General features: G+C 38.0%; 1 protein-coding gene across 9 annotated transcripts in view; it reads right to left on the bottom strand.

Annotated features, from left to right (window-relative positions):
- RALGAPA2 (Ral GTPase activating protein catalytic alpha subunit 2) overlaps positions 1-25,600 on the bottom strand; it is a 320,907-nt gene that overhangs the window by 143,914 nt on the left and 151,393 nt on the right. For all 9 annotated transcript variants that reach the window (XR_004178987.1, XM_021921290.2, XM_021921288.2 and 6 more), the window contains 3 exons: positions 12,470-12,598; positions 3,616-3,744; positions 2,706-2,764 (listed from right to left, as the gene is read on the bottom strand). Coding sequence is in view for 8 of the 9 variants with exons in the window: in XM_021921290.2 (XP_021776982.1) it covers positions 2,706-2,764; positions 3,616-3,744; positions 12,470-12,598 (317 nt within the window). In the remaining variant the exon portion in view is untranslated. The remainder of the gene's footprint in view (positions 1-2,705; positions 2,765-3,615; positions 3,745-12,469; positions 12,599-25,600) is intronic.

The raw sequence follows: 25,600 nt of genomic DNA, 5'->3' as shown, positions 1-25,600 counted from the left end.
AGGAGGAAAGGTCAGCAAAGGGGACAGAAAGGAGAAAGTTCAGTGAGGTACGAGCAAAATCAGGGAATTATGTTCTGAGGAACACGCACTGTTCAGGAAGAGAGTAACGAGAGACTAACTGCTGGCTTGGTAAGTATGAGTGTTCAAATATCTAGTATAACCTCTAAAAGAAGGAAAGGGAGCCTATGATTTAAAAACAATTGAGGTAATAAATAGAATGGAGAAAAATCCAAAAAAAAAAAAAAAAAAAAAAAGAAGAAGAAAGAAAAACAGGGGATGGGGAAATGAAGGCAAGATAAAGGAGAAATAAAAGAGGTACCTTATTTTTAATTGGATCTTTCTTTCCTATTAAAAATAAAGTATAACATATGATAAAAGAAGTATATCCAAACAGATCAGTAATTATAACAAATGAAAATGAACCTAAAGCTTCAGTTAAAAAATAAAGATCAGATGGGATAAAATTATAAAATCTGGATATATACAGTTTTTGCAAAGATATCTAAAAGAAGAATATAAAAAGGTTAATTAAAAAGAATAGAAAGTATTACTTAAAAGTAACTAAACCAGTGGTCTTTAAGATAAAAAAAATCCTCCTTAGAAATAAAGAGTCACTAAAAAAATATAAAATATTTGATTCCCTGTATAGGACAATTCTAAACTTTTATGCAACTAATCACATAGCCTCAAAATATATAAAGCAAAATTTGACAGTATATAAGGAGAAATACATAAACACACCAAAATAGCAGGAGATTGTAACATTTTTCTTCCAGAAGGTGATCAAGCTGATGAAAAAAAATCAGACAGGATACAGAATATTTGAAGCCCAGGATTAAAAAAAATTAATAAACACAACTAGAACACTATGCCCAACAAAGAACAGGGCATACATTTTTTTCAAGTTTATATGAGATATTGACAAAAACTGACTACCTAGTAGGTCATTAAGCAAATTTCAACAATTTCAGACTGTTGTAAGACATTTTGATCCATAATGCAATTAACTAAGACATCAGTAACAAAAAGATACCTATAGAATTCAGACAAAGTAGTAACTAGCAATAAACATGTAGTCTTAAATGTTTATATCTGTAAAGGAGAAATTAATATACTAAATATATAACCTTAAAGGTAAGAAAATAATATATAACCTTAAAGGTAAGATTGTAAAGAATACAAAAGGAAGGATAGAAAACAGCAGAGAGTGGGAATTAAAAGCAAATATACAATAGAGAAGTTGAACAAAGACCAAAGGCTAGTCTTTGAAAAGACTAATAAAATTGACAAATCTTTAGCAAGACTACTTCAGAAAATCAGAGGATACAAAAAACGTGTCAGAGATTTAAAAAGTGGATGTAACCATAGAAGTGAAAGAGATAAAATATGATAGAGATAACTCATATACCAGTATATTTTAAAATTTAGGTGAAATGGGCTAATTCCTAGAAAAGTTTGGTTCATCAATACTGTCAAAAAAGAAAAAAAAAAAAAAAAAGAAGGAGGAAACCTTAATAGTCCTAAAATCACTGAAGAGAATGAGTCAGTGGTTAATCTTCTCATCAAGAAAATATTAGACCTAGGTAGTTTTACCACCAAGGTCTACTAAATACACAAGAATATTAATTCTAATTCTGTAAAAACTCCTTCCAATGAAAGAAAATGAAATAGTACTTAACTCATTTTGTGAGACTTTATAACCTTATAATTAAACCTGATAAGCGAAGGATGGGGAAGGAATATTACAGGCCATCAACATAAAAGCAATTTTCCTGAACAAAATATTAGCCAAACCAGGTCTGGTATCACATAAACCAAGTTGAGGTTATCCAAAAATGCAATGTTAGCTTAATATTTGCAAATTATTATCAGTTTAGCTTCTGGTAACAGCAGACTAGGAAATTTGGACTAACCCATCTACTGAAGACAACCAAAGAAATTATACAAAATACAAGAGAAAAAAACCCTTAAAATCATCAAATAGCTGATAAGGCAGTGAGGAATGATGGGCTGTTGTCTTGGAATGAGGCTACAGAGGGAGCAGAACATGAACCGTTCCTAGGAGGGAGTAAGAGGCTGAGCTGGGCTTCTGGTGACCTTATGGGGTTTGAAATTGAGGATCGGAGACAGGTGTTCCCCTCCATCAGCATTCCCAGCTTTGGTCTTCACCTTGGGAGGAGAGGTAGAAACTTTTTATCACATAAGTGGCTCAGAAAACCTCATGTATCTTGGTCATAGGTTGCTGGCTACCTCAGATGTCTGGCAGAAGCAGCCAAAATGTTTCCAGACACTGCCAAATGTCTCCTGGGGTAAAAGATCGTCACTGGTTGAGAGTCACTACCCTACACATACACCAACTATTTATATTTATATATTTATATTTATATAAATATTTGGCTTATATTTTCACTTTCTTTCTTCTTGAAAACTAATTAGAGGATACATGATTATATTTGTAATCTTGCTTTTTCTCACACAAAATAGTGTATTATGTATACTCTTCTGCACTTTACAATTTTTACTTAATAATGATACCTTTTTAAATAATCATGCAAAGCATCTTCCTGGCATCATTCTTCCTATACTTTTCAGTCTGTATAAGAGCTATGTGAAAGAATAAGTGTTTTCTTTTGTAACATTAACTACTTACACATAAATGTGTATCTTAAAATTCTAAAATAGTTTACCTCTTATTCAACATTTACCTTGCATATTCATTTGGTTCTTCTGTGGCATTCTTCAGTAAAATATTTATGAGGTAATGCTAAAAACACAAAATTAAGTAAAATAAAAACTTTTTGTCATAGTTGGTTTCCCACATGTTCTGACCATGTTCCAGGCAGCCAGGAACTACTGAAGTTCAACCAGGGAGCTCAGAGAGCTCATCTATGAGTGAGAGCCTGAGGCGAGAAGAACACTGGGCTCGGGGGAGTGGGTGGTGGAGGATGGGGGTCTCCACAGGGCCTCCCTAAGCCATTCAGCCCGTGGGAGTAAAGCGCTTCTGGTATAAAGCAAATGAGACTTCCAGATAGGAAAATCTCGGTTTTCTTTTACTTTAATTGAATTAAATGTTGCACATTGAATTATATACTGTAATTATGTTTTATAGTTTGATTGATTCTGGGATTCTAAAAGCATTTTTGTTTACCTCAAAGTCAGCTGAGGAGAGAACAAATGCTTACTTTTATTCGCCAATAAATAATTTAGAATCTCAAATTATTAGTAGTATTTAATCAGGCCAACAATGTGACTGAGTATTTAGCTTACTTCCATTATTTCTTATAAATTAACTTGATGCACTAATGCAGTTAATTAAGTTAATAAAATTATTACCAAAGGCAATTCACTACATGATTATGATCCCTAGGCCCAATAAACAGGTATAACAAAAAACACCTGCTTTAGCTATAGCTATAAGGTCTAACTGCAATATGCTCTGAATTTAACGTATGTATAGCCCACGAATAGCCTTCTAAAAACACCTACTGAAACATTTAAAAGATACAACAAAATTTCAGGAATACGCAGATTAATATATACTAATGGAAGAGATAATCATACAGCCAGAATTATAAAAAGTGCTAAACTTGAGATACAGTCAAATGCATTATGTACCTTGACATCTTCAGTTCCTGTAATGGCCTCATTTACTTCTGGCACTGACTGCAGTAAAGGAATCTCCTGGTAGGTATTTGGAAAGCAGACCAGAGAGCCAAGGACAGTGACAGCCTCTGAACGAGGCGCCTGCACATAAGGAAGAGAAGCACACACATTTCTCTTTTTGTAAGTTAGAAACATTAAATAAGCGACGTTTTATTCTTCATCCTAGATAAAAAATACCAAACTTGGTCGAGTTATTCTCTTCCGGGTGAATATTTAAGCAAAAGAGGTTTGCCTAAACAGAAAAACAAATTTCTAAGGAATGGAAAATATCACTATACTTGGAGGTAAACAAGTGTTGTGGAAACTGATGTGCAGATTCATTCAGAATTAGAAAGGCCAATGACTCTGTCATGACTGTTTACATTGTTTTACTGCTAATGTTCTCAACAAAGCAGGGTAAAGGATATCAACTTAGTATCATTTTGCTGCTAAGAGCAATTAAGGAGAATTCATAGAGAAGTAGAGATGGAGATAACTATCAGAGGGTGGAAAGAGAAGACAAACTATCACATTTCCTGTCTATCACCAAGAACTACTTTATGAAACAACATATGATGAGATACTATATCACTATATCTAGTGAGATACTTTTCTCTTATTTGCCCAGTGTTAGAATTAGGTATATATTTAAAAAGGCACGTCCAGGTGCAGTGGCTCACACCTGTAATCCCAGCACTTTGGGAGGCCGAGGCGGGCGGATCACCTGAGGTCAGGAGTTCAAGACCAGCCTGGCCAACATGGTGAAATCTCATCTCTACTAAAAATACAAAAACTAGCCAGTTAGCCAGGCATGGTGGTGGGCAGCTGTAATCCCAGCTACTCAGGAGGCTGAGGCAGGAGACTTGCTTGAACCCAGGAGATGGAGGTTGCAGGAGATGGAGGTTGCACCAAATGGTGCCACTGCACTCCAGCGTAGGCAACAGAGTGAGACTCCGTCTCAAAAAAAAGAAAAAAGGCATTTCACTAGATTTCAATTCAGTCAACAACAGCAGCTGTGGTTAGCCAAGAATAGGGGATTACACAGTTCTGTCATCAGTCTACTTACCTATCTGTCCATCTGTCTGTCTACTATTATGTAATAATTAAAACAATGAAAGCTCACATTTAAGGAGTTCTCACTCTGTGGTAGGCACTCTTCTAAGTGCTGTACAGGCATTTCCTCATAAAGTCCCCTCACCAAGCCAATGAAGGAGAGGCTATTGTTTTCATTTTCCAGTGAGAAAACTGACACTCAAAGAAGTTAAGTAGCTTTTCAATGCCATATGGCTCCTAAGTGATCACCCTGGATTTGAACTGAGGCCATCTAGCCCCAGGTCCAGACTGAGCCTATAGTTAAGCACTTAGGCTATAAAATTAGAGAGTTTTACTCTCTCAGAGAGATGAGGCACGGTATGTGAGGTAGGGGAGGAGAGGCAAATAACAGCTATACACAATTCAGTGAAGCACCTGCTAGGAGAGCAACATAGCACGGGAGCCCCGTCCTTCATTTTTTACCTAGCTTGGTTCCCGTAAGTACACAGGTAAATAAAAGGCAATATAAAGCACGGCAGAGCTATTCTATGGGATGAGGCAAGGACTGGTTCTGCTCAGGATGTTTAAGAAACCTAAAACAAACTGCTGCTAAGGGCCACAGAGGGGAGTAGAAATCAGGCAGGCTGGCGGTGGGTGAGGCAGCCAGCTGAGTAGGGAAGAGGCAGGTGCCCATGAGACGGGAGGCTGAAAGGGTCAGAAGCAGTTGTCTCCAAAGTATGTTCCACTAGGCCACAGCAACTGTGAAAGGGCAAAAACAAAGACTCCCAGGAAAAAGACGTTGCAGAGACATTTGTCTAAGCACAATTAAATAGAAATGTTTAACGTGTTACTGTACGCTGTGAATTTCCAAGTGAAGAAGTGTGTTTCCCAAAATTACTTGACTATGAACCTGGCTTTCTTCCTTCCCTTTCCCCCAGAGTATCTGGGGAGATTACTGTTCTGAACAAGACTTTTTGAAATGCTTGTCCTGAGGTTAGGAGAGAAAAGTCTGGGATGACAACTCAGATGTGTTCAGAGGAACTGAATGCATGCGTCTTTGTGGAGTGCACAGAGAGAAGTGATGACAGAGGTCGGAGCCCTGAGGACGTAGAGACAGACAACAGGAAGAATATCATTACCAACCCCACAGAAGTCCTCTTTGTGCCCCTCCCATGATAGCCTCCCCTCCCCCAAAGTAACCGCATTCTGCTGTAACACCACAGATTGGTTGTGTCTGGTTTTTCAATTAAATAAATGAAATTAGAGTATATGTTCTTTTGTGTCTGACTTCTTTCATTCATTATGTTATGTAACCGATCCTGTGTTTTCATTGTATATAATAATCCATCTTATGTACACACCATAATTTATCTGTTTCTATTGCTGATGGGCATTTGGATTGGCTCTAGGTTTTGGCCGTTACAAATAACGTTGCTGCGCACAAGCTTCTCCTCATCTCTTGGTGACTTGGGCGAGCCATCTGTGCATCTCCCTCCCCTACTGCCTCAGTGGGGCAGACCTACCTAGCAGGGGTACTTCAAACTGGTAATTACCTCGTGCTAACTGAAAATTCTGACTGAGCAAGTATGCTCCAGCCCAAACACCTTTCACCAGTTCCTCTACAATTTTAACCTCAAGTTTAAACAAGAAAGTACTAACACTCAGAGTGTGGTTCCTTCATGTAACTCTTAGATTCACATTCTCATTCATATTCTCTCTCTTTTAAAAAAACATTTTGGAAGGCTACTTTATTAATTTTGTGTTGATTCTTTTTTTCAACTTTACTAAAGTATAATGAATAAAAATTTATATATTTAAAGTATATACAACATAATATTTTGATATACATATACATATACATAGTGAAATGATTACCACAAACAAGTGAATTAATATATCACCTCATATAGTTAGTTCCTTTATGCGTGAGTTGTGAACATTTAAGATCTACTCTCTTAGAAAATTTCAAGTTTATAATATAGTATTATTAACTATAGTGACCACACTGAGATCTCCAGAACTCATTCATTCGGCATAACTGAAACTTTTGACCACTGAGAAACATCACCCCATCTCCCCCCACCCCAACCACAGCCCCTGGGAACCACCATTCTACTCTCTGCTTCTAGGAGTTGGACTTTTTTAGATTCCACATATAAGTGACACCACACAGTATTTGTCTTTCTGAGTTTGGCTTCTTTCATTTGGAAAAATGGTTCATTCATGCTGTTGCAAACAACAGAATTTCCTTTGTTTTTTGAAGGCTGAATAATATTCCACTGGAGATATGTACATTTCCTTTATCCATTCATCTGTCAATAGACATTTAAGTTGCTTTCATATCTCGGCTATTGTGAATGCTGCTACACTGAACATGAGAGTGCAGATATTTCTTCAACACACTGATTTCAATTCCTTTGGATATATACCCAGAAGTGGGATTGCTGGGTCATATGGTAGTTCTATTTTCAACTTTCTGAGAAACCTCCATACTGTTTTCCATAATGGCTGTACCAATTTACCTTCCCACCGAAAGTGTACAAGGGGATGAAAATGTGTAGAAAAAATGGTATGATTAGCATACCCAGTACCCAACCATTTACTAACCCAAACACTCATGTGCAATATTTGAAAACAGAATTAAAAAGCAATTCATGGCTGTAACATTTATTCCTACTATCATACCTCAGGCAGATAGTGAAGAAAAATGTATATAATATTATGTAACATTGATATATGTGTTAAAGACCAAGCAAATTCGATGCCTTTAAAAGGCTTAAAAGATAAGGCACTCATGTCTCTTTTATTGTAGTTTCAAAGAACGTAACACTTTTTTCTTTATTGCAAGCTGGTTTTGTATTTCATCCTTTCTGAATTTTTTGAAGCACATTCCTGGTTTATATTTCAGTACTTTCTTCCCTCCACATTTTCTAGTTTGTGTTTTTCCAGGTTCTGGTTATTTCTTGGTTATTTATTTTCCTACCTTGGCAACACTTTTTTATGTGAATTTGACCTTTACATTTATCTTTATACCATCTTTGATTTGAGTAGTCTCTATTGTGTTGATTCTTTCTTTCCAGCTTTACTAAAGTATAATTAATAAAAATTTATGGGCCGGGCGTGGTGGCTCACACCTGTAATCCCAGCACTTTGGGAGGCCGAGGTGGGTGGATCAGGAGGTCAGGGGTTCGAGACCAGCCTGACCAACATGGTAAAACCCCATCTCTACTAAAAATATAAAAATTAGCTTGGCCTGGTGGCGGGCACCTGTAATCCCAGCTACACAGGAGGCTGAGGCAGGATAATTGCTTGAACCCAGGAGGCGGAGGTTGCAGTGAGCCGAGATTGCGCCACTGCACTCCAGCCTGGGCAAAAGAGTGAGACTCCACCTTAAAAAAAAAAAAAAATTATATATTTAAAGTATATACAACGTAATATTTTGATATACATACTGTTTTAATATACATATTGATCCCTATCAATAGGTTTTTAACTTGTGTCTTTGGGGATGTGTTGGTTGTGATGTCAAATCTCATCCTAGTTTTTTCTGTCAGAGGCCTCAAATAAGGAGGAATCACTGTTTTGGTAAGTGGTGATCACAGAGGGAATGGAGCAATAAATGGACATTATATATTGCAATCTAGGCAATATATAATGAATTCAAATAAAAGGAGAATTTTTTTTTAACGTGTACAAGAGTTCTCTTTCCTCCACATCCTTGCCAACACTTATCTTTTGTCTTTTTGGTGAAAGCCATCCTAACAGGGAGGTAATTATCTCATTGTGATCTTAATTTGCATTTCCCTGGTGATCGTGAGCATTTTTCATATACAGCAGTTCCCTCTTTTTTGAAGGGGATTTTATTCTAAGACCCCTCAGTGGATGACTGAAACTGTGGATAGTACCAAACCCTATATATACTATTGTTTTTGCAATACATACATATCTTTGAAAAAATTTTAATTTATAAATTAAGCACAGTAAGAGATTAGCAATAACAGCTAATAACGAAATAGAACAATAATAACAATATGACAGCATCACTACTCCTGCGCTTTGGGGCTACTATGTAAAATAAAGATTACCTGAACACAAGGACTGTGATATCACAGCAGTCCACCTGGTAACAGATATGGCCACTAAGTGACTAATGGATGCGTAGCAGATACCACGTGGATCCACTGGACAAAGCAATGATCCATGTCCCGGACAAGATGGGCCAGGACAGCTCAAGGTTTCATCATGCTACTCAGAATGGTGTGCAATTTAAAACTCTGAATTATTTCTAGAACCTTCCATTTAATATTTTTGGACCACCACTGACTGTGGTAACTGATATCAGAAAGTGAAACTGAGGATAAAATGGGGCTACTGTACTATTAGCCAAATGTATGTCTGTAAGGCTACTTTAAGGGCAATCAGGCAAGAGAAAGAAACAAAGCATATTCAAATAGGAAGAGAGGAAGTCAAATTATCTGTTTGCAGATAACATGATTGTATATTTAGAAAACCCCATCTTCTCAGCCCAAAAACTCCTTAAGCTGATAAGAAACTTCAGCAAAGTCTCAGGATACAAAATCAATGTGCAAAAATCACGAGCATTCCTATACACCAATAATAGACAAGCAGAGAGCCAAATCATGAGTGAACTCCCATTTACAACTGCTACAAAGAGAATAAAACACCTAGGAATACAATTTACAAGGGATGTGAACTGCTCAAGGAAATAAGAGAGGACACAAACAAATGGAAAAACACTCCATGCTCAAGGATAGGAAGAATCAATATCATGAAAATGGCCACACTGCCCAAAGTAATTTATAGATTCAATACTATTCCCATCAAGGTACCATTGACTTTCCTCACAGAATTAGAAAAAACTACTTTAAATTTCATATGGAACCAAAAAAGAGCCCACATAGCCAAGACAATCCTAAGCAAAAAGAACAAAGCTGGAGGCATCACGATACCTGACTTCAAACTCTAATACAAGGATACAGTAACCAGAATAGCATGGTACTGGTACCAAAACAGACATATAGACCAATGGAACAAAACAGAGGCCTCAGAAATAACACTACACATCTAAAACCATCTGATCTTTGACAAATCTGACAAAAACAAGCAATGGGGAAAGGATTCCCTATTTAATAAATGGTGTTGGGAAAACTGGCTAGCCATATGCAGAAAACTGAAACTGGACTCCTTCCTTATACAAAAATTAACTCAAGATGTATTGAAGATTTAAACCTAAAACCTAAAACCATAAAAACCCTAGAAAAAAACCTAGGCAATATCATTCAGGACATAGGCATTGGTAAAGACTTCATGACCTAAACACAAAAAGCAACTGCAACAAAAGCCAAAATTGACAAATGGGACCTAATTAAATTAAAGAGCTTCTGCACAGCAAAAGAAACTATCATCAGAGTGAAGAGAAAACCTACAGAATGGGAGAAAAATTTTGCAATCTAACCATCAAAGGGCTAATATCCAGAATCTACAAGGAACTTAAAACATTTTTTTTTTTAGAGGGAGTCACGCTCTGTTACCCAGGCTGGAGTGCAGTGGCGCGATCTCGGCTCGCTGCAATCTCTGCCTCCCAGGTTCAAGCGATTCTCCTGCCTCAGCCTCCTGAGTATAGCTGGGACTACAGGCGTGTGCCACTACACCCAGCTAATGTTTTTAAATTTTATTAGAGACGGGGTTTCACTGTGTTAACCGGGATGGTCTCAATCTCTTGACCTCATGATCTGCCCGCCTCAGCTTCCTAAAGTGTTGAGATTACAGGCATGAGCTACCGAGCCTGGCAGGAACTTAAACAAATTTATAAGAGAGAAAAAAAAAACAACCCCGTCAGAAAGTTGGTGAAGATTATGAACAGATATTTCTCAAATGAAGACATTTATGTGGCCAACAAACATGAAAAAAAGCTCATCATCACTGGTCATTAGAGAAATGCAAATCAAAAAAACCACAATGAGATACCACCTCACACCAGTTAGAAGCATTAAAAAGTCAGGAGACAATAGGCCGGGCATGGTGGCTCATGCTTGTTATCCCAGCACTTTGGGAGGCCCAGGCGGGTGGATCACGAGGTCAGGAGATCGAGACCATCCTGGCTAACATGGTGAAACCCTGTCTCTACTAAAAATACCAAAACTTAGCTGGGTGTGGTGGAAGGTGCCTGTTGTCCCAGCTACTGGGTGACAGAGCAAGACTCTGTCTCAAAAGAAAAAAAAAAAAGTCAGGAAACAATAGATGCTGGAGAGGATGTGGAGAAATAGGAACACTTTTACACTGTTGGTGGGAGTGTAAATTAGTTCAAACATAGTGGAAGACAGTATGGCGATTCCAGGCTGAACTCAAACTCCTGATCTCAAGTGATTCTCCCACCTCGGCTTCCTGAGTCTCCTATAGCTGTAACTATACTTACGCCACCATGCCTGGCCTCTTCTTCTCTTTTACCTTTCTTCCCTTTTGCTCCTGTCTCTTTTCACTTCTCTTTGTTTTCTAATTTATCTTTATAAGAAAAAGTGAGTGTGTGAAAGCACCAACATGAAATACCAGCTACAGGAAGTATTTTTAAACAGTTTAATTTAAAACCAAGGGCTTGAAGTTTGAATTTACCCTGAAAAGAAGAAATAAGTAAAGTGAAAAAGTAATCACATATCAAACAAGCTTTAGGTTGTTGGATGGCCACACTGATTTCGATACCAATGCTTAGCAAATAGTAAAGCTAATTTTATTTATACTATTTGAAGAGGCAAAAATAACTCTGAATATGTAACAGCTTAAAGAGCACAAATGGAAAAGGTCCTTTCATTTTAAATGTATAACAGTATTCTCTCAAAAAGGCATTAAGATATTGCTTTGGCCATGTGCAGTGGCTCACACCCGTAATCTTAACATTTTAGAGGCTGAGGCAGGAGGATCATTTAAGGCTAGGAGTTTGAGACCAATCCGGGAAACACGGAGGGACTCCAATCTCTACAAAAAATTTAAAAATCAGCCAGGCATGGTGGTGTGTATCTGCAGTCCTAACTACTCAGGAGGCTGAGGTGGGAGGATCACTTGACCTCAGGAGTTTGAGGTTACAGTGATCTAGGCATGATAGCACCACTGCGCTTCAGCCCGGGTGGAGAATGAATGGGACCCTGTCTCTTGAAAAACAACAACAAAAAAAGAAAAGAAAAGAAAAAGATACTGTCTTAGTAGTAGAGGTAAATGTAGAGAGTAAAAATAAATTTTTCTGCAGCCCTTACTGATCATTTAGTCCACTTCCAGTTTTTTATTACAAAAATTCTGCCAAAGTATTCTGGCATGTTATTAAGAGAATACATATTCACTTCTAGTTAAGATTTTAGTGTTCTAACATTTTAAGAAAATATTTTCTATGAGACTTATAATAACCAAGACTTAATTTTAAAAAATCATACTGCTAATGTACATTTTAAAACTCTCTATTTTAGACATTTATGTCTGTGCCACCATTTACTGGAAAATGCTAATAATATTCTAAGAGACAAGTCCTGCTTCTGACTGTGTAAATGTGCTGAAATATTAGTGAGGATATGATTTCTCACACTTTGGCCTTTTGATGAAACGCCTTTCCAATACCAGTGTGTCATCTTATCCTACAATTTCACACATCAGCTGCCAGGGTATCTACCCTGAGAGCCCAGTTTCACATTGCACTAATGAGTCAACACCTGTTAAGAGTGGAGAAATCTGAACCTTGTTAGCGATTGTGAAGCCTCTTGGGAGCCGGGATGCTGAGCATTGTCATACTCACCGTCAACATGTCTGTGCTAAGGACCCTGGCAGCGGCTGTGATGAAGTCCCCCACCAGCATTGAGAAGCCAGGAAAACCCAGGGAGAAAAAGCGGGGTGGACAGTGCCTTATGATGGTGTTTAAGATATCCTAAAAGGGAAGATAAGAAAACACAATTGTAATGTTCAAACACAAAATTCCAAAGTAGTGTTTGTAGTGGTACATATGACCACTGTATAATAATCTAAGACAGCACAGATCACAGAAAATTTTCAATGAAAGAGATATTGGAAACTGAGCTACTCCAAGGGTTATTGTACCCATTTTAAAGGTGAGAGATTGGAGACACCAAGTTGTAAGATGAATTATGCAAAATCTAAACCATGACTCTGAGACTAGACATTTCTTCTGTCTTCCATGTAAAGGTAGGCTCCTTGGACAAGCTACAGGAGTAATGAGGTAAATATGCAATTAAAACCCTCAAATATCTATCACTAAAACAAAACATATGTCCTGTCTTTAGCTTTCAATTTGCCACAGTTACAGCACACAGTTACATTAAAATATCTTAAAGTAGGCAACGAGATGGACAATTTCACTCTTCAGATAGTTTTATGTGTTAAGAAATGGGAATATGCAGAGTGCAAAGGTAATGTTGTAATGAGTGAAATGCTAAGGTCAGGGAATCAGCAAGGTTCTGAATATATGTGTGATCTCGGTGCAAGTACAAAGTGCACTAGTGGCCTTTTGCACAGAGTGCAGTGTGAAGAGTATCATCTGCCCTAGACACCTTGTGTTCCTGTGTCTGTGATGGCCTCTCACTGATGGCTGGATGCCCCTCACCCCCGGCTCTGGTCTGAAGCAGATATCTAATTCTTGCCTGTGGCAGATCAGGGGTCCACCACTGGACAGCATTCACGCCATCCATGGCCAGGCCACATCTCTGAAGCCATCTGTGCAAGTGTGTGTGTGTGTGTGTGTGTAACAGGAATTAGTAAGAAAACCACAAATCACAAACTTATGCAGCTGTTGGCCACGTACATTAATAAAAACACACACTGAAGTACAGTTGTGTCACTTTATGACGAGGATACATTCTAAGAAATGTGCTGTTAGGCAATTTCATCATCTTGTGAACATCATAGAGTGACTTACACAAACCTAGATGATAGATGCCTACTACACATCCAGGCTAAAAATGTGCACAACATGTTACTATACCAAATAGTACAGGCAATGGTAACACAATGGAAACTATCTGCATATCAAACCACATGTAGACACAGAAAAGGTTCAGTAAAAATACAGCACTATAATCTTATAGGACCACCATCATATATGTGGTTTGCCACTGACTAAAATGTTACATGACTATATTATAGTTACGTGACTTATAGTTTCACAACTTATTATAGTCTCAATATAAGAGTAAGAAGCAAAACACACACATACACACACACACACACACACAATCCTAGTTTTTTTCCTTAGATTTCAGTGTGGTTATCTTAAAAATCCTTAAAAATAATCCTGATTTAATTCTATCAGTATCACATTAGAGCAAAGCAGTAGTTACATGCTAAATTCTAACATGTTAAGTCTGTCATAATAAAAATAACTTTATTTAACAACTTATCTTCCTAAAAAAATTTGTATATGTTCACAAACCATTTTTCCTAAGACTTCTTTTTCCTTACATGGGTCTTAGTTTCTACAAATCTTGACCTTTACATTCTTAAAATTACTGTATAATGCTTAATTCAGTAGAGTTCACATATAGTAAATAGTTTAGCAAGTACTAATTCAAAGTTTTAGCATTTCAGCAGACTTTTTTCCTACACCAGAAATAAACAGATAGATAGATAAGTAAAAAAGGAAGGAAGGAAGGGAAAAAAACCATGAACCACGCTTCTTCCAGGTTAATGTTTAAGCCTACTTTAATCACGTCCTTTGATACACTTTAAGGTCCGTATCAGTCAAGGCAAACATTCTAAGGGACCGAGCAGATGGATGCTGCAGTTTAGAAAGTGTGTGGTAAACTCAGGATCCAAGAGTGGAACAAAAGATCCACCTTTTTCATAATTAAGCCTCTGATTAATGCCCTAGGCTCCTCACCACACACCTGTAATTACTCACAGAGGTACTCATTGTGCTGGGCCTTGTCTCGGAATATCAGGCATCAAGCTATCCGGCAGCAGATGGAAGCACATTTCTGTTGACATATGTTGCAATGAAAGGATTCGTGCAAACCTGGCTAGCAAGGTAGCAGAATGCCATGCATTTGAAGATTAATAATGCAAACAACCATGATGTTAACTTTGTTATGTTTGTGTTAATTCCATCTGTTGAGATGGGAAACTAAACCTTGAAGCTTGCGGGCTTTAAAAATCTTTAGCACATATTTGAATCAAATAAGCCCATTTTCACCACTGGAATTTAGAGTTTTAATTAAAAAATGCTTTTCTAGGCTAAATTTATGGGAATTATGAACTAAATCCTTTAACAAGCTAACACCACAATTTGTAAATGAATCCATTTTGCATCATAAGATTTGTACGTATAAAGGCAATAATCTGTAAAATAGGGCATTCAAAAAATATTACTCAGTTGCTATACTGATGCTAAAGACAGTAGATAGGCATGTAGCTGAGATAAAGTCACATGGCTCCCCCACTCCCTGGACTTCAGCCAATCACTTCAACGGAACCTGCTACTATGAGCAAGAAGGTTGGAAAAAGAGGGCAAAATAACAGATGGCTAGCCTACCCTACCCTGCCACCCACGTAAGACAGCGCCCTGAGGAGACACAGCGCCTGTGTGAAGTCGCCAAAGACAGCACTGGGGGAGAGTAAATGGGGGGGGGGGGTTAAAGAGGGAACTATATGACCAGTCAGCCAAATTATGGCCATATGCCTGCTTATGTTGCTTCTCCACACTGAAATGGAACAACTCGAAGATTGTATCTTTGTGATAACATTTTAAAATTAGGAATAACCATGTGGTACTCAAAGAAGAGCCACTGCATATTCCCAGCAGCAGGACATCCACAAAATGCCCCACTGATTTCCTAACTCAGTAGAATCCTTCTTTCACCTTCCCCACCATACATTAAGACACAGCTATAACAGGAGTCTTTGAAAAATATAATAAAAATCTGAAACCTCCCTTACAGCCTCCAGGGCTTTATATATACATGGGACAGGATGATGCTCTCAGACATCAGTCATTCATATGCAACCCTCATGCCTTTTGCCATCTCCCTGTCCAAAGTGAACATTACTTGCCTAACAGGGTTTTCAAAGTGACTCATGTTTTAATTTTTTTATTTCCATAGGTTTTTGGGGAACAGGTGCTATTTGGTCAGATGAGTAAGTTCTTTAGTGATGATTTGTGAGATTTTGGTGCACCTATCACCCGAGCAGTAAACACTGTACCCAATTTGTAGTCTTTTGTCCCTCACCATCTCCCACCCTTTCCCCCAAGTCCCCAAAGTCCACTGTATTATTCTTATGCCTCTGCATACTCAGAGCTAGCTCCCACTTACGAGAGAGAACACACAATGTTTGGTTTTCCATTCCCGAGTTACTTTGCTTAGAATAATGGCCCAATTGTTCTGAAAAACTTATGTGTATCCTTTCTCATAAGTAAAAAGTAACTCAAGTAATACAATGATAGTAACCAATGCTGCTAAATTTTTGCTAAAAATATCATCCTCTGATGAAGACTCTGGGTCTGAGACCAGCTCTCCTTGTTAAATATGAGCACAGAATGCAATGTCAGGGTGGTGTGAGAAAACTACTTCTCTCAACTCCAGCTGGCCTACCTAAGAGTATCACAAGGACCTGCAGAGAGGAGGAAAGGGGCCATCCTTTGTACTGTGTGATTCGATGCTATTCAGCGCTGCCTCCGCTGAGATGGCTAGTGAGAAACAGCCCTGCACTCTAGCGTGGTGAAAAGAACTCTAGAACTTGAGCCATGAGGCCTAGGTTCAAAACCTTGTGTGACTGTGGGCAGATCAAGTCATACCCAGAGCTTCATGCTTCTCTTCCATAAAATGGAATGATACTCCCTTACGGAGTTGTACGTAATGGGATAGCAGATAAGAACATACGCCTTTGTAAAATGAAAAGAGCCATAAAGAAGTAAATACAGTAGCAATTAAATAATTATTTTTCAAAAAGAGAAGGACTCTGAAGAGTTTTACTTTGTAAAATTTACTTTACAGGTGTAGTTTATATAATTCAGTGAACTATTACTTTGCTGATCTACAGAAAGAATAGTTTAAGACACTTCAAAGGTGGCACACAAACAAGCCTCTTAGATCACACATTATCCCAGAAATTCAAAAGTTCTAGAAATTAGTGCTTTCAAGCAACACTCTTAACAAAGCATTACGGCAATTAGCCACAGTGTTTTACAAGGCAAATACTAAAAGAAAAACAGGAAAATTATCATTTTAGATTTTCTAGGATTCATTTTTCTAGGAGTTCTAGAACTTAATACAAAGAAGTTCAAGTTAGTTTTATAGCAAGAATTAGTTTCTTTTTCACACGTTAAATAGACTAAACCACAAACTAAACAATAGGCTCAATGATATATGGAATCTAAAATAAAATGAGGTTTATTTTTGAGAGTTGAACGTATGACACATAGACAAAGATCTTTCACATGCTTTTGTTCAAAGAAATTAAAATTCATTCTGCAAAATGTTGCAATATAGTGAACAGATCACCAAACCAGTATTTTTCTCTTGTTCTGGTTAGAAGTCCAAGTGCATACTATATGTTGAGTGTGCAAAGATCACTAAGATGATAATTGTGAATTTGCAGCTTATCAAAAGATTGTGGTTATGAGAAAGTAACTGGTGAGAACATCTGTCTCTTATCACTGATCTTGCAAAAAATCAGGTAATTCAAATAGAGGCGTGTTGTTTCCTCTCCTCCAAAGCACAGTTCTATAAACACAAACCATATTCAGCCTGGTAAATGAATCGCTTTAATTGAATGCTATGTACACAGTAACTGGAAAAACCATAAGTGATAAGAAAAACATATGGTGATAGCAACAGAAATTGGTTTATTCATTTTGCATAGTGTTGTTTCTTTAGTTCCCTTATAATTGACCTTTAGAGCGATAAATGTGTAAAATAATTTTGTTTATTATGGCTCCAAACCTTCCAACAATTACACAAAATGAAAATTTAAAAGGAAGGATTCATTCTGGAAGCATTTCCATTGTTTACATAATTGCACAGCTATAATTTAGTGCTCATGTTGTTATGGAAAATAAAAAAGGGCGATTACAGGCCATTTCAATTCAAAATATTGCACAGTGGTGTCAAAATGGGGGGAAAATGTTCACTTTAAAGCAGTTTAAAATGGATTAACCCCAAAAACAAAAACATTTCAACTTAGCATTCTATAAAACACAAATGTTCAAGAAGTAGCCCTCCTCCAAACCGTATTAGAAATGTTGCAACTGTACTTTCACACCAATTACATATATATTATTCACTTAATATTTGCTCAGGGCCCAGCAGATGATGGTTGTAACACAATAGCCAGCCATCTGTCTCCCTGCCTTTCCTTCGTGGACTCACGCCTGCTTCTCAAGAGCAAACAGATCCGGTTATTCCACCTAAAGTCACTCCGTCCCTCTACGAGGCCAGACACAATCACCAAGAAATAAAATCTGCATATGAAAAATCACTCAATTCCTCATTTAACTTTTTACTTAAAGAAAACTAAACACTACACAGTTAGATGAATTCATCACTGTTTTTTAGAGAAGATGCCTGTCTTTTACCTAGGAAATTCTATAGGAAGCTCTTTTATTTGGTAAAGAGGGTAAGGTTGGGATCCGTTTATCCCAGTAATCTGGCTAACAAAAAGGTATGATTCATTCTATACTTGGATAATTAATTATAAAAAATGTGAACGCAGAGGAATACATTCATACTAAATATGATTATAATTTAAACTTTAACAATGAAGACAGCCACGATCCTGTAGTACTTCTGGACATATTTTTAAGTATTAGTTATTGCCCGCCTGACGTTCAGAAATGCTGAGTGACGAGAAATTTTTAGTTACCAGAAGACCAGATTTGAAGATACCTCAAAGCTCCAAAGCCTGATTCTCTCATTTCTGCTAGTGGGTCTCTGCTCCTTCAGCTTAGGGCACAAGGACGTACTTAACATACCACAAGTTGCTACCTGGCTTCTGATGATTAAAAAATAAATCAAATCAACATGACCTTTTAAAAAACAAAACAAAACAACACGGCAGAGCACGGCACCAATACTTCATTTCCAGAAAAGTCGCTGAGAATAAAAAGATAGCAGGACAAAGCTGAGTACATCAATTACTTTGATGATTGGGGCCAAATATGTGGTACGTGCTTTACATTATGTATTAAAATGGCTAACTTGGTACATCTGCCTGGGGAAAAAAGCAGAGATTTTAACAAGTGTTGTACACAATGTGACTTGCTAGAGTACAACTATGTTACAAAAGTCAGGAGAAATATTACAGGACAGAGTAATTGGGTTCTGCACCTAGAGAATCAAAACGGCCTAGTGGCTGGGCATGGTAGCTCATACCTATAATTCTAGCACTTCAGGAAGCCAAGGCAGGGGATCATTTGAGCCCAGGAGTTCAAAACCAGTCTGGGCGACATATCAAGACCCTGCCTCTATAAAAAATAAAAAAAATTACCCAGGTGTGGTGTGGTGAACTCCTGTGGTCCCAGCTACTTGGGAAGATGAGCTGGGAGGATCACTTGAGCCTGGGACATAAAGGCTGCAATGAGCTGTAATTGTAAGACTGCATTCCAGCCCAGGCGACAGATAGGGAACCTGTCTTTAAAAAAACCAAAACCAAACAAAACATAATACCTAGAACTTCTCACCAGCAGAACTGGTATGAAGAAGACACTGAATTTCCTTGACAGCAGCATGCCTTAGGGAATGGGAAACACGCAACAAATTCCTCAGGCCACAGGAGCTGTTCTGAGCATTTGCACAGTATCAGGATTTCAGGAGCGACAGAACAAGTGGACAGATGGCAGAAAAAGGCACTGTGATGCTCAAGCTCAAAAGGAGAACCTTGAATATTTTTTATAACTGCTTATCTATAAAGAAAAACTTGGCTGGCCTTTAAACAGATGAAGATGGACTGTTCTGCTTCAAAACATGTGGGATATAGATTTACTTAAGGAACACTGTACATGAATTTTATTTTATAAAGAAGTTGATAAGTCACTAATATGTCTAACCTGCCTCTTTCTCTTAGTAACAGCTTCAAGATATATATTCATATATAATGAAGTTCACCCTATAAAGTGTACAATTCAGTAGTTTTTAGTGTATTCACAGAATTGTGCAACCGTCACCACTAATTTGGGAGCATTTCATTACCCCAAAATGAAGCCTATACCCACCAGCAGCTATTTCCCATTTCTCACATACCCAGTAACTGGCAACTACTAGTCTACTTCCTGTCTCCATGAATCTGCCTACCCCGGATATTTCAGAATATGGAATCTTACAATATATATCGCATTTTGTGTATGGTTTCTTTTACTTAACATGTTTTCAAGGTTCATCCATGTTGTGGCACATAATACTTTATTCCTTCTTAGTTAATAATACTTAATTCCTTCAAATTAATATTCCATTGTATCGATATACGAGATTTTGTTCATCTTTTCATCAGTTGATGGACATTTAAGCTGTTTCTACCTTTTGACTGGTTTTGATTTGAATTTCTCTGGTGAATAATGATGCTAAGCACCTTTTCATTTTCTTCTTGGCCATTTTTATATCTTCTCTGGAGAAGTTTAAGTCTATATCTTTCACCCATTTTTTATTTGGGCTGTCTTTTTGTTGCTGAGTTGTAAGACTTCCTTAATTTTTAAAATTTTCATTTATTTGTTTATTTTTGAGACTAGGTCATAAGGCTGGCTAATTTTTGTATTTTTGGTAGAGGTGGGGTTTCACCACGTTGTCCAGGCAGGTCTCAAACCCCTGGCCTCAAGCAATCCACCTGTCTCAGCCTCCGAAAGTGTTGGGATAACAGGCATGAGCCATTGCGCCTGACTGTGTAAGACTTCTTTATATATTCTGGATACTAGGCCCTAATCAGCTATATAATTTCAAATATTTTGTGGGTTGTAGTTTCACTTGCTTGACAGCATCTTTTGAAGCACAAAAGATTTTAATTTTGATGAATGATAATTTATCCATTTTTTCTTCTGTTGCTTGCATATTTGGTTTCATATCTAAAAGTCTATTGGCAAATCCAAGGTCACGGAGATTTAGTACTTTCCTTTCTAAGAGTTTTGCCATTTTAGCTCTTATACTTAGGACATAGAACCATTTTGAGTTAATCTGTGTATATGGTGTGAGGTAGGGGTCCAACTTCATGCATTTGCATGTGAGTATCCAGTTGTCTCAGCATCACCTGTTGAATTGACTATTCTTTTCCAACTGAATTGTCTTTGCACCCTTGTCAAAAAATCAGCTGACTATGGGCGTATAAGTTTACTTCTAGACTCTCAATTCTATTCCATTGATCTATACGTCTAACCTTTTACCAGGACCACACTGTTTGGATTACTCTAGCTTTTTAGGATCTTTTGAAATAGGAAACTAGTAATTCTCTAATTTTGTTCCTTTTTGAGATGGCTTTGGTTATTCAGGATTCCCTGCAATTCCATATGAAATTTAGGATCAGTTTTTCCATTTCTGCAAAAAACACCATTGAAATTTTGATAGGGATTGTATGGAAGCTACATATCACTTTGGAGAGTATTGTTATCTTAATAATATTAAGTCTTCTGATCCACAGATATTTTTCCATTTATTTAGGTAGTTTTTAATGTCCTATGGCAAGGTTTGCAGTTTTCAGTGTATACATCTTGCAAGTCCTGGGTTAAATTTATTACTACGTATTTTATTCTTTTTGGCGCTACTGTAAATATGATTGCTTTCTTAATTTCATTTCCAAATTGTCTATTTCTGCTGTATAAAAATACAGTTGATTTTTATATATTGATCTTGTATCCTGCAATCTTACATAATTTATTAGTTCTAGTAGGTTTCCTTTTTAAGTGTGTGTGTATTTCTTGAGCTTTTCCAAATACAAGATCATACAGTCTTTCAATATACATATCTTTCATTTTCCTTTCTAGTCTGAATGGCTTTTATTTCATTTTCTTACCTAATTTCCCTGTCTAGAATCTCTGGTACACTGTTGAAACGTGGTGAGAAAAGACATCCTTGTCTTGCCCCTGATCTTAGGGAGAACACCAGAGTTTAAAATGGAAATGCCTGTTATTTCTTTGGTGAGAAGAAAGCCAGAGCCTATGATGTGGCAAACAAGCCCAGAGCAACCTTTTTGCTGCATTTTGCAGCAGCAAATGAGTGCTTTCTGCAAGGATGCTCAGGGTGCTGTGAGATCAGGGCCTCTAAGAAAGAAATGATTCTCCATCACATGAATCAGCTCGCTCCCTCAGCTCCAAGTCCTTTGCTATATGAACAAAACATAAAGCCCCTTTTCTCTGACCAACATAACACCCTGCCTGAAGCCCACAGATCAAGAGGGGCTGCTGTCTTTCACATGTGCTTCCTATAATGGGCACTTCACAGCTCACTGAGGAGACTGACAGGGAGAGGGCAAACCTATTAGGAAATTCTGGCACATTTATAATTCCATAAGATGAGGAAAACTGTTGTAAGGTCATGGAAAGAAGTGACTTACCAGCTGCACCAACAGTGCCTTGAAGATGCTGTGGCCTGACTATGTAATGACTGTCTTAGTCATGACCCTGATAAGCTTCAAATCTACACTATTACAGTTTGTACAACAGGCTTGCTTAATGAGGTTGATGCAGATGCTCAAGGGCAGTTATTAAATCCTCACAATGAGACTTTAGCAAATGAGGGCTTCAACAAGTTGTTGCCAGTAAGTGATAACAGTGGAAGCGACTCAGTTGCATCAGACTCATGTGTAAGGTGTTCTAAGTGCTAGACGCTGGTGCAGCACTCCAAAAGAAGATCAGGCCTCATGGCCAAAGCTCAGGGATAAGTCTACCCAGAAAGGCATTCATACAGCACCAAGAAAGTTACTGGGCGCTGGGGATGAGGGAGGGCTGGGGTAGGAGGATACTAAAATCTTTTTCTGAGATGCCCAGCTGCTTGTCTTAGAAGAGGCTAAACTGAGGCAAGTGTCTCTGTTTGTCTCCTCCACCCCCTCCTCTACAGCTTTACAATATTCTCTAGCAGAAGCAAAAACAGGGTCAGTGCCATCACAGATAAAAGGATGGGTGGCCGAGCGTGGTGGCTCATGCCTGTAATCACAGCACTTTGGGAGGTCGAGGTGGGTGGATCACCTGAGGTCAGGAGTTCAAGACCAGCCTGGCCAAGACGGTGAAACCCCATCTCTACTAAAAATACAAAAATTAGCCAGGTGTGGTGGTGGGCACCTGTAATCCCAGCTACTCAGGTGGCTGAGGCAGGGAATTGCTTGAACCTGGGAGGCGGAGGTTGCAGTGAACCAAGATTGTGCCACTGCACTCCGGCCTGGGTGACAGAGGGAGACTTCATCTCAAAAAAAAAAAAAAAAAAAAAAATGGGTAAGTAGAATGCACTTAACAGTGTATAATCATGTAAGTAAATACTAAGGTAAGAATTGCCAAAATGAGTCAAATGTGCACACACAAATATAGGTACTCCCAAGTCAGAAAACTATACTTTTCTCAGGTTTATTATTCACACCGTCTCAAGAATGCATCTGCTAGAAATACATTCTTCTTAGAATATTAAAAAGAAACACTTGGGTGAAACCACAGACTTAACACAGTCAGGTAGGTGTTCCTTAATGTCATGGCTGCAAGGGCATAGTAAAGATTTAATCAACACTGCCAATGATGCCAAGTAAAATAATCTTCTCATTCTAATGTTGGAATCTAGATTAGGACCCAACTGCACACTATGTTACCCCCAGAATGAAGTAGAAAACATCAGTAGGGAAAACACAACACTACTGAATTTGGGTAACAAAGGTATTTAATTTATTCCTTTGGAACCACAAAAACTTAGAAAAGAGATCCAAGAGATCATCATTCAATCTTTTAATTTAACAGACACAGAGAACGGTATCAATCAAGGCCAGAACTGTAGTTACCAGCAAGGTTCAAACACAAACCCAAGCATGTCTGCTCCTTACAGGAAGGGAAAATGTTAAGTCAGGGTCAATGAAGCACCATTTAATATTCCTGAAAAATGGGCCTCATATATAGTGCACAGCACTATTTTTTTTTGTTTTTTTGAGACGAAGTTTTGCTCTCATTGACCAGGCTGGAGTGCAGTGGTGCAATCTCGGCTCGCTGCAACCTCCACCTCCCGGGTTCAAGCAATTCTCCGGCCTCAGCCTCACAAGCAGCTGGAATTACAGGCATCCGCCACTACACCCGACTAATTTTCTGTATTTTTCGTAGAGATGGGGCTTCACCATGTTGGCCAGGCTGGTCTTGAACTCCTGACCTCAGGTGATCCACTCGCCTGGGCCTCCCAAAGTGCTGCGATTACAGGGATGAGCCACCGCGCCCAGACTGCACAGCACTATTTTGAGGACTTACTTAGTTTTAAAACATGAATTCTTCTTTCATCTCACTCACTTTACCTAATAATCATTTAAAAACGCAAATAACATCTTTTAAAACTATACTTTCAAGTGAAGTCAACAAATGATTGCTTCAGCTTAAAAATATGCTTCCAAAAATAAACACACAACTCCTACTCTCATAGAAGTATTATCAGATGAAGGAAATGGCTCATAAAATGCTAACTTCAAAATAAAGACAGGTCTTCCACCAAAGCCATCTTCTTAGGAAATTACTGGGCACGGGGGATAAGGGGGTGTGGAATTATGTGAGGAGGCTCAGGGCACTGAGGGGAAATGCATTAGAAAGATCTTTTGGGTAAAAAAAAAAAAAGAAATTTACCAAGATTCCAGCAACAAATTAAGATTCCCATTCTTCCCTGAAAATGAACACTAGAGAACATATACCAGTTCTTTGTGGCTTCTATGCTCATTTATCTGTGATCTCAACTCTGCTTAAAAAAAAAAAAAAAAAAAAGCTCAGGGCTTCTAATGCCATCACAGACTAGCATGTCCCATGCATTTAAACATGCTTCCTTCTCATAAGGTGAAATCAGGAAGCCTGGCTCTCAGGTTTGGGTGAAAACGAGTCTGCTTCATGGTACTGACTTTTGCCAGGATGTTTCCCAGCCTATGCCCAAGAACAGATTAACAATAGAAAAATGATTTCTGTTTGTTACTTCCCACATCTTCTGGTTTGTTCCCATATCAGTAAAGAGATTAGTGTTAGAATATGATTATTATCCATTCTTTTCATTCTAAGAAAACACAAAATGCATGCTCTCTAGTTTATTTTCTTACAAGTAAAATTACTCCCCCTGCACAAAGCAGCAAAACTGAAGCTCTCAACATTTTTGTGCTCTGCAAAAAAACAGAGGGCAACCCTGTGGTCATTCAATTCTGGGAGTCTCCACTAATGTGGGTGGAGGCCTGGATGAATTAGAATGACAATCTCCCACCCCTCCCATTTAGACAATTTGTGTTTAGACAAAGAGCTCTCAAGAATGGCTTAAATTTGAGAGAACAATCCCAAAGGAAGCCAGCTCTATCAACCTGCTTATGGAGAAACCTCAGGCCAGATCCATTAGCAAAACGGCAATACCCACAAACCAGACACTACATCTGTCCTGCCATCCTATGATGAAAAGCCCACCATATACAAATTTCACCATGGCAGAAAGCAAAGAGGTCAATCGACCTCTAAATAGTGGACAAATGGCTTGCTGCTTCAAATTCTAGGAATACTTATTTTACATTTTGATTTTCAATGTACACATAACAAAATTCATTTTAGGGGCTTAAACACAACTTTTTCTTTAAATGAAGGTGTTTTAAGTGTAGATTTTTTAGCTAATGCGGAAATAGAAGGAAGAGGGCTTTAAAGATAAAATTCCAGTAAAAGATACAATTTGCTCTCTGAACTTGGGCAGATACTTTACCTTCTGAACAACAATTTCATCATCTGTAAAATGGGAATGAAAATGCATCA

Source organism: Papio anubis, chromosome 16 (assembly GCF_008728515.1).
Source record: "Papio anubis isolate 15944 chromosome 16, Panubis1.0, whole genome shotgun sequence".
Taxonomy (NCBI): Eukaryota; Metazoa; Chordata; class Mammalia; order Primates; family Cercopithecidae; genus Papio; species Papio anubis.
Note: the sequence above shows the minus strand (reverse complement) of the source record. Positions and strands in the feature narration are given on the sequence as shown.